Here is a 10,284-nt window from a genome sequence, read left to right as displayed (position 1 = left end):
GCGTGTGCATACTTTGGTCGCTGTGTGTGCAGCTAATTAAATTGTTCCCCAAAAACACAAGTGCCCCTAAATAAATGCTCATACTCCAAAAATACTTTTGATTACCTACCATGTTAATAATATTACTGCTTCTTGCCCATAAGTTGATGTGCTAATTGAAAATGATATAATTTCACGATTATTGTCACATGATTAAGTTATGAACACAGAGTTATTCTGTGCTACAAATATTTATTATATCTACATATTTTTTATTTTTTATTCTTCTGAAAAGTTTTGGTTTAGGACTCCATTGTAGTCATCAATTTTCATATTAATAATACCAAATATGAAATAAATTCATATGATGACATAAATAATTTGTACAAATTTAAATTGTATAGTACATAATATATTTTTTGCATAAACACAACAATTGTGTGAGGGATTGGGGTGTTTGAACATTCAAAACACCCCCTGGCCGTCAGGGATATAAGAGTTTTAAATTTTAGATCATCCTGGTTTTATTATATGAGACTATCATGTACAATATTTAAGTCATATATTGTTGTGACCCCTGGGAGAATTAACTAAATGAGTTAACACATAATGTACTTATATAGTAATATAGGTATTTATTAATAAACAATTTAAGAGTAGAAATACATAATTATATTAAATTATTCATACAAATACTATTTAGTATTCTCATATTCAGAATAAACTTGGTACTAAAGGTGAATACTACTGCAACTTGATCCTCTGTGTGAATGAATGGCAGACAGCAGTAAAAAACTCATAAGTACCTATATTTCTAGGTTGATGTTTAATTTAGAATGTATTAGCAGCATTGCAAAGTTATTGGATGTTATAGCCAGTAGACAAGTAACCAAACCTCTACTAGGATTGTATAGTATACTTGAAATTTATTTGCTCAAGATAATATAGTTTATAGCTTGAAACTTTCCAAATAACTCGCTTTGGCAATACATCCTTTTGGTCAATATTTTTAGGGTTGATGTAAGCAGACATCAGTGTGGTATTACTCCAATGAACAAGATGCTTCGCCCCTTCGGTAATATACAGTTGCAGTAAGCATAGACAAAAATGTTTTACAATCAAGATTCAACGTATATATTTTCTTAAACCATTCAATGCCGACGTTAATTTTACACGGCTACCGTGATTTGACCTGCAGTTGCCAATTGTAAAATTGGTATATTTAATGAAATAGTCAGCATGGTAATGAATGAAAGAAACAAATTTCAAATTTGTTCTACTATTTTTGCCTGATAAAAAGTTGATACAAAACAGGCTACTGTATATCAACATGTAAATACCGGCCACGAGCGCCAGTTTACTCATGTCAAATCATGTTAACACTGACCATGGATGCCTGTTTACTTGTGTCAACAATGTATTGACATCAGTGTTTAACATGTTAAGGCAATGATTTTAATTATTTTTCACGGCCATATTCATAATAAAAACAGTTAATACATTTAAATAATATGTGTATAAATATTACAGCCTAACTTTTTTATTACTGTGACTAAACATTTTTTTTAGTTTAAATTAATACTTTTAAAGGATTTTTTTTTACATAATTCACATTTATTTTGCAATACAATAGGTACAAAGCAATATTTATGCAACAGTGTCAGATCGATAAAACCAACACATAATGTATGTACTTTAAAAAAATGGTAAATTAAAAACTAAAATAATAGATGAACAGCCGTTGCCTTTCACTAGTGGTCATTGCTATTATTAACCACATAGTTATAATAATTAATTATTTTAACTATATTAGTTATAATTAATGAAGTAGTAAATGTCTTTGAAGGAATGATCAGAAAACCATAGTTGTAATCAATGTTGTAACAAAATCTTGTTTGTATTAATGGTTTTCATGATATTTTTCTATTTGACTCCGATTAAAGTTACTGTGACAAACATTGCATTTAGTTCTCTCAGTCTTTAGGCAATTTCTACATTGCAGGTGTTTACAAGGTAAATTATACAAATTACAGTTTTCATTACATGTACTACATTGTACTTTGAGTTTTTTAGTCTGTCGTTCTTTGTAAAAACTAAAACTGTGTTTACCCACTGCACGTGGTATACACTTAACATTTTCATCGTCTGCGTGTTTTATTAAAAACGAATCAATTCGACCTTTTAATTCAGGCACAGGCATCGGCTTTAGTTTATCTGTAAATGGTATTCCAGTAAAAGGGTCACAAGGTGTACGTCCATACATGGTATCATGTTCAATGCACTTTTCTACTGTTGTTCTGTCGACATATTTTCCACTAGGAAAAACCATAGGACATGTCATTACTTCATAAGTAATTGAATCTAAAAAGTCATCACACATAACAAAAACGTCAGAATTAATTTTTGTGATCGGTTGTGAGTTGTGAATTTTTTTTTGTATCTGTTTTGGTCTTTTACTATCTTCCCAATTACGAGTTATTGATTGATGGATTTCTTTTGGTACACCACATGATATCTTTCCCCAAATTTCCAACTTGCTTATTGCTGGAATGGAATTTGCTGTTTTGAAAATACGCACAGATAACTTCTCTGCTGATCTGATATTTCTACTTGCCGATATATTAAAACAGCATTTATCGTAATCGTTACCATAGGTTGATAAATCCGTACTATTATCATGAAACAATATTGCCTCTTTTTCGGTTATCATAGAACAGATCTTTTGTACATTGTCACTGCGTCCAGCTAATATCTGAAATCCTGAGGACTTTTGACCACCCACCCGCGTGCCGATCACTACGTACTTAATGTCAAACGCGAACGGGAAACTGAATGTTAAACTCACGGGTGGTCGAATAAAAGTCTCGCATAGAAATCCTCTTTTTCGTAACCCCGCATCTGGCGATATAAGATTTTCTACGGAATAGTCTTCTCTTGAAATACAACTGCCATCCAATTGTATACTAGCATTGAAAATCGGATCACACGCGTTCATTAGCTGCAAATTAATAAACCTGTGAAACGTACTCATAATAATATTATATTAATGTCACCAATCACTCACCATATTGATTTAACTTTGTAGGTCTCAAAGTTTTCTACCTATGAGCGAGGTATAGTTGCTGGTTTACTTCATGGAAAATTGATTAAGTGTGTTGAATTTAAGAAACAACGTTTTGTAATTTATTTTATTGCAACAGGCATTTTGAATTTTCATGTATCGACCGAGTTCGACAGTCTAAGATCGCATCTCACATTCACCATGAATTAAAATAGGTACCTACTACTATAAATACTATAGATAATTAGTAGTAGTAGTATTTACTATTTGGTCCTATCCTATAATTTATGCTTCTCTAGTTCTCTCCAACTTACTTTGAGTGCTTATTTTTTAATTTGTTATCACTTATTATTATTATTTATTGTCAGCATTAATCTGTATTGTTAGTGTTATCACTTATCAGTGTACATCTTTCTCAAATTTTAGATAGTAATAACTTTAATGTAGGACATAGGTAGTACTGTAGTAGCAGTTGTAGTAGGTACAGCTAATATTATTGTCTATGCAGTAAGCAGTTAGTGGTTGATCCAAATTCTAAATATCCGATAATTTATTTTTAAGAACATCAATTGATATTCTGCATTTCTACCTATTTATTTTTTAAATATTATTTGTATATTTTAATCTGTGAAAACCTAAAATAGATTACATTATATTGTCTTGTTACAATAAGGTATACAAATCAAGTGCATAACTTGCCATAATATTGTTAGTTTTTTTCACTTTTAAATCACTAGTCAGTGAATAATAATAACCAGTTCACATTTGTCAAGTAGACTGAAAGCATTACTTTGCAGTCATAATATAGTCCATACATTATGTCCCCACCAACTATAAGGTCCTCTCAAGGAAATACAGCCAGTCAGACACAAGGGCCTCAATATGCTAAGGTATTTGTTCAACGAGACTATTCGGACGGCACAACTGTAAAATTTATGACAAGTTTCCCACAAGGACTTGAAAACAAAGTAAGAATATTATTGAAAGCTTGATTATATTAAATTATAAACTAATGAATATTGTTTGATTGTAGATTGAGCGAACAGTTTTTGAATATACAATCAATCAGTTGAATACATATTTTGCCGAAGCTGAAAAGGCATCATGTAAGACATACTGTGAAGGCTGTTTTGCATGTTTCACTGTGTATACAATGTTTTTGTGTGCAGATACGCATTATGAAAAAGTAAATAAATAATAAATAATTTTCTATGTAGGTATTGCAATATTATTATTAAATGATTGTTCAAATACATTTTTAGTGTTTACGCAAAGTTGGAAAATTTATAGTTGAACAGAATGAAATGGTCTATTTACCAAGAGGTTTGCTGCTTACCAATCCTGCTGAACGAGGGTTAAGAATTGTATCCTTTATAATGTTTTTTATTATTATGCAACTGTTAATTAATAACTAGAGATAGGATGTCAATGACCTTAAAAAGTACCAAAAAATGCTTTGATTCCCTAAAAAATATAAAAATGATCTGAAAAATTTTCTTAGGTGTCAATAATTTGAAAAATTAATACATTTAAAACAAAAAAAATATAGTTATATGAAAAAAAATGCAATGCTGGGCAAGTTAATGATTCTTTTTTTTAACTAAATTAATACGCATCAGTATCAAAAAGTTAAAAGTTAATTTAATTTTTGGTTAACTCAGTTAAGTTAAAAGTTAAAACATATAGTTACCTTACTAAGTTAGGTAGGAAAAATATACAACTTAAATCAATTCATAGTGAATATTTTTTGACAACGATATTGAATGAAATGTTACTAAATTAAAAATTAATTAACTTAACTTACTTCTTAAAATGAAAAATTAATTTGTTAATTTGACGTTAATTAAAAAAGAAATTTAGTAAGTTAATAGTTAAGTTTATGAAAATCCAAAAGTAACTAGTTAAATTAAAGTCAAAATAAAATAAAAATGTATAATAATAATGTTTATGTATATTAACCTAACCTAACCTAACATAACTTTAACTCATCAATGCCCAGCCTTAAAAAATATAAAAAAAAACAAACATGTATTTATAGCTATACACTGTTCCATCTAAAAGTGAACCACTTTCGAACACGCAGACTGAGCTGCCAGTGCCTGACCCTCCCATGCAATGTCTATGCATTCTGATTGGCGGATAGTCATTGCCAGCTGTCATCGGTTGTCCGGCACCTGTTTTAACACTCTTACCAATGACCAGATTGTGGTAGGGATGCGCGGAAAAAACGTGTTTTGGTCAGCCGAGTGGTTCACTCTTAGATGGAACAGAGTCAAAAAATGTAAAATAAAATTAGTATATTCTGAATCAAGGAAGCATGAAACAAATACTTAGCTAAGATAGGATTATATAGGATCAGAGGAAAACAAATCAACATCCTATCTCTATTAATAACTAATATTTATACTACTGTGCTCCCTGAAAATGTAATTTATAATTTTTTTATCATCTTAATCTTTGTTAAACAGTGAGTCAAAATTGTTTTATTGACTCATAAATTATTGAAACCGGGATATTGATGGTATTGTGTTTTTTCTTCTTCATATAATATAGTTTTGTAATTTATTATTTATACAAATGATTCAGGAAATAGAGTTAGTTAGGGGTGCCAACATTTAAGTAAACCAATTAATTTCATTATTAGGAAATGTAATGCTTTAAAAAGCCTAAATAAATTCCCTAACAATTCAAAATTATAAACTTACATTTTTATTTTAACCCTACGTTTATCGTGCTATGGTCAAAATGACCGCACTTTTTTACATCTTGAATAAAACATATACATTTTACATTTAAATTATGGATACTCAATATATATTTTACAAGTATCATAAAAAATACTATAATAATCAATAATATTCTAAATAAATGTAACAACTTGGCTGCCATGGATTTTTTTATAATTTCAATTGCCCATATAATTCGTACATTCCTCTTATTTTTTAAAATGTTAGCCATTTGATGTATAAGGAAGTAATTTTTTATAACTATAATATATAAACTGTAAAATTTTTATAAAATAATTATTTGTTTTGATAAAATGAATAAAAATGTATGAAATGTTTTTTATTATTGAAAAATATAACATGGCTGAAAAGACTGCGATGCAACTAATGACGTAATATACACTAACGTCAATTTGTTTTGAAAGTTTTACGGGACTTTCATGTAGATTTTTAATCCGAAAAAATTATTTTTCTCTTTTAATTTTCCGTTACCACTTGTAATATCATTTTTTGCATCATGCGTATCAGTTAAAAAAACGACGATTAATAATTTTCAATTAGATAAAAATCTTTTTAGTACACTACAAAGATACAGTCTAAAGTAAAAATCTTGAATTACAATTTAAAATAACCATATTTTAGTGTTAAATGCCCTCTACTTTTAAAAACAAAAAAAAAGTAATCTTCAAACTGAAAATTGTCAAAAAATGCAAAATAAAAACTTAAAAATACATGTATCTTCACATGTTATAAATGAGTATCGCTTAACCAACTTTGGAAAACAATGCAAAATACATCGAAATCCTAGATCTATTCATCATCTTGGTAAATACATATATTTTATGTATGGATGGCGTATGTTTTGTATTGAAGGGTTATATATTTTAAATTTAAATGAATTAAGAACAAATGGAAAATTATACACATTTTGTTTTTCTTAGTATATCATAACTTATATGCATTCGCCTCCAGCACTTCACATCAAAACAATTTACTTTACCTTAACTCTTTATTAACAGATTGAAATCACTATGCTAGATCAACCTATAGTGGCCAGAACATGACTCACATTATCCGTTTCGACGGAAGAATTCTTCATGTGAAAATTGGCTAAAAATACTTGTTGAGTGTAATACAAATACTATTACAATTAATAGTCATACAAACAAAATGTCAATCTTACAATGGTTTTTCATTTAAATATTTTGAATCTTGCATTCTTATGGTCTGTGGAAGAAAACTATTGTTATGTTAGTATTAGTTTTTTTTTGTTGTTGTGTGGTTTTGTTTGACTTACCATACCTAATTTTGCATTTACTTAACTTTTTATTTTATTATTAAAAAAACCTTATTTTTAAACAATAAAAAGTTGATCAAATAAATATGTTTTTATCACCAGTTAGTTTTTATTTATAATATACTTATAATTAACTTTGTATGTACAAACTAATGAGAATTGATAAGTTGTAACAAAATATGTATTTGAATTATTGTTTGAAATTAACTGAGTATCCACCAGTGTTTGGATCTTGGTTAAGTTGGAAGTTTTGGGTAGATAAACCAAATGGCTTTAATACCATATTGCCCAAATCTTTAAGTTTAGCCATCATTTCAGTTTTTAATTTTTCATTACGCTCATTTATTTTTTCTTGTAACACCTAAATACATATATAAAAAAAGTAATTAAAATATTAATAATGAATAATTTTTACTTACTCTAGCATTGTATGCCACTTCAGCATAATTTCGATCAATTTCAAGGACTTTTTTTAGATCATCTAATGCTTCATCAAGCTTGTCATTGCGTTCAAACAATTTAGAACGTCTAATATATGCCTTTAAATAATCAGGATCTAACTCAATAGCACGAGTACAATCTTGTATAGCACTTTCTATATTCTGTAGATGAAATAAATAATATCATGTAGTATTAAATGAGAGTACCTACAAGGAAAATGCTATAACATACAATGTTAGATTTGGCTGCAGCTCGATTTGCAAAAAATATAGCCCTGTAATTTGGGAAAATTAATGGACAAGTACGTAATGCATCTGTGTATATTTTAGAAGCTTCTTCGTGTTCTTGATTCTTAAATTTGATGTTACCTTCATTTTTTAAACTAAGAGCTTCTTGCAATAACTCCTAAAATCATTCACATAATTAGGTAACTTTTTAATTTTTAAAATAGAAAAATAATAAGAGAAATTTTTTATTTTATTAGTTTTGTATAAGATAACTGGTACACAATTATCTTAGGGACTTACAATCTATAGTAATATTATATATATTTTAAGAGGAAGTGATACCCTCATGTGTTGTCTCCGTCTTACAAGTGCGTAACAGCAAATTTTACGTTCAGCAGAACACGTGTAGCTCCGTTAGTTTAACAATTAGAGTGAATTAACCTCTTATAGAATCTGAAGGTAAGATTATTATCTAGGCAACCTCATGGGCTTTTTATTAAAATAAAAATATAATAAAAACCCATAAGGTTGCCTAAATAATCATACTTTTTGATTTTATTAGAGGTAAATTCACTCTAATTTTTAAATTAACGGAGCTGCACTTGTTCTGCTGAGTGTAGAATTTGCTATGTTACGCACGTGTAAGACGGAGACAACACATGCGGGCATCACGTCTTCTTAAGTAGTATTATATAAATACTTATACTAACCCGTTTTTTATCTTCTGGTAATTTATCATCTCTTTCCTTTAACAGTGTGTCATCAATGTAATCTTCATCTCTGATTTCATTTTCTTCATTTACGTTAGTATCAACCTCTGAATCCGATTCACTGTGATGAGATACATCACCACCAGAAAAATCTGTTTTAATAGCTGAACTTTCCAAGTTCTTAGTGAGTTCTTCTATGAGTTCTTCGTTGGAGGGAATTCCCTTTTTACTATCAGAAGACATCAGTCCAAATTTCTAAAAATGTCTACACAATTGACAGCATTTCAAATATAAGTGAAATTACCTACATTAATTTATATCAGTATTCAATACTATAGTATTTTTAGTTCTTACCAAATGTCAATGTCTCAATAAAGTGTAAAATAATTATCCTGTTTAATGTTAGTAACTCGGAAAGCGTGTTTGTTTAAATTTAATGATATTTGTTTAAATGAAAATTAAGCACAGAAAACACAAATCATTAATAATATGGTATAATTTATAATATTTTTTAATTTATAATATTATATCATAACATAGTACACAATATAGATTTGTGATTGTGATTTACACATTCATTATACAGATATGGATAATAATCTTTTATTAATTATTATCTATATATCCACGGAAGGTTTATAGATAAAGCACGAGCGCACGCGCACAGCGCCCTCTGGTTGCTCGGGCCGCTACAAGCTACCCGGCACGATTGAAGATAAAACTTGTTGGCAAATATATAATATTATAAATTTATTAAAATGTATTAAAATCACCAAAATCAGTATTATCATTGTGATTATTTACTATATATTATAATCGTAATTAGGTAATTAATTACTTTAAATTTTTTTTCTTCAAGCTACTTTTTTTACAACAGCATAAATTTGGATTCTATATTAGGTGGCTAAGGTAATGGCAGTTGACATTAATATGTCTTAAGTATAGGGGTTTGAAAAAATGTGTAATGAAAAAAATGCAATGTTTTTTTGGTGCTCTTCTCGTAGTGGTATAAACTTGAAGTTTGAACCATAGATTCCCTATAATGGTAGGTATCGCATGCAAAGTTGAATTTAGAAGTTGAAATTCATTCCTCTTCATCATCTTTTTTGGTTTTGGACGTTTACAAACACAACATTTTATTTAGTGGTAAGTACTATTTATTATTGTAATAATAATTATTATATTCACAATTAATTGATTACAGTCACTTTACTAAAGCTGTTGTTATTGGTCTGGGTTATTTATACCTGGGCTTGTATTTTAGGGGACCATGTGATCGGTCTGACATTTTTTGAAGGCAGGGGGGGATTATACGTTTTTAGCTAACATGAATGTAATTCATTAACAATACTTTCATCAAAATGTTAGCAGTAAAAAAAAAGTTTTGGGAGGGGATCTATCCCCATAATCCCCCTCCCCTAATTACGCCCCTGGTCAACTTCCACTACCTCATAGCCACCTAATAAATTATCAAAATGTATGCTATTGTAAAATAAGTAGCAGTGGAGAAAAAAATTTAAAGTAATTAATTAATTACGATTATAATTGGTAATAAATAATTACAATAATAATACTGATTTTGGCAATTTTAATGAACTATGTTTGCCAACAAGTTTTTTTTTGTTTTTTTATGTCATTTGTTTACCAATTTAAGGTACCTACCTTATAAGGTCTATGGAGCGTAAACGGTTTGCCAGCCTTGGATATTTTATAATATAATATTTATATTGTTATTACAATATTACTTATTAGTTATTATTAATATGGTAGCCGGTAAGTTGAATCAATATTATTAATTACAAAAAAATTACTAAAACCGTTTTATGTAATTTCGTTTAAATTT

At 28.7% G+C, this 10,284-nt stretch overlaps 3 protein-coding genes across 3 annotated transcripts; 1 reads left to right on the top strand and 2 right to left on the bottom strand.

Annotated features, from left to right (window-relative positions):
* Positions 1 to 591: 591 nt before the first annotated feature.
* LOC132940995 (RING finger protein 37) lies at positions 592 to 3,355 on the bottom strand. Its single transcript, XM_061008841.1, has 2 exons — positions 3,044 to 3,355; positions 592 to 2,977 (listed from the first exon to the last, which is right to left on the bottom strand). The coding sequence occupies exons 1-2, from the start codon at positions 3,044 to 3,046 to the stop codon at positions 1,880 to 1,882; spliced, it is 1,101 nt and encodes a 366-aa protein (XP_060864824.1). The 5' UTR covers positions 3,047 to 3,355; the 3' UTR covers positions 592 to 1,879.
* A 154-nt stretch (positions 3,356 to 3,509) lies between these two features.
* On the top strand, positions 3,510 to 7,164 carry LOC132940997 (golgin subfamily A member 7). Its single transcript, XM_061008843.1, has 4 exons — positions 3,510 to 4,008; positions 4,074 to 4,226; positions 4,303 to 4,404; positions 6,786 to 7,164. The coding sequence occupies exons 1-4, from the start codon at positions 3,859 to 3,861 to the stop codon at positions 6,828 to 6,830; spliced, it is 450 nt and encodes a 149-aa protein (XP_060864826.1). The 5' UTR covers positions 3,510 to 3,858; the 3' UTR covers positions 6,831 to 7,164.
* LOC132940996 (tetratricopeptide repeat protein 1) lies at positions 7,149 to 9,023 on the bottom strand. The gene is made up of 5 exons (XM_061008842.1): positions 8,796 to 9,023; positions 8,442 to 8,706; positions 7,736 to 7,909; positions 7,483 to 7,665; positions 7,149 to 7,424 (listed from the first exon to the last, which is right to left on the bottom strand). Exons 2-5 carry the CDS (start codon positions 8,682 to 8,684, stop codon positions 7,254 to 7,256), a joined length of 771 nt encoding a protein of 256 aa, XP_060864825.1. The 5' UTR covers positions 8,685 to 8,706; positions 8,796 to 9,023; the 3' UTR covers positions 7,149 to 7,253.
* Between the last annotated feature and the right edge of the window lie 1,261 nt (positions 9,024 to 10,284).

The sequence above is a fragment of the Metopolophium dirhodum genome, chromosome 3 (genome assembly GCF_019925205.1).
Source record: "Metopolophium dirhodum isolate CAU chromosome 3, ASM1992520v1, whole genome shotgun sequence".
Taxonomy (NCBI): domain Eukaryota; kingdom Metazoa; phylum Arthropoda; class Insecta; order Hemiptera; family Aphididae; genus Metopolophium; species Metopolophium dirhodum.
The sequence above is the reverse complement of the archived record's forward strand: the minus strand, read 5'-3'. Positions and strand labels throughout refer to the sequence as shown.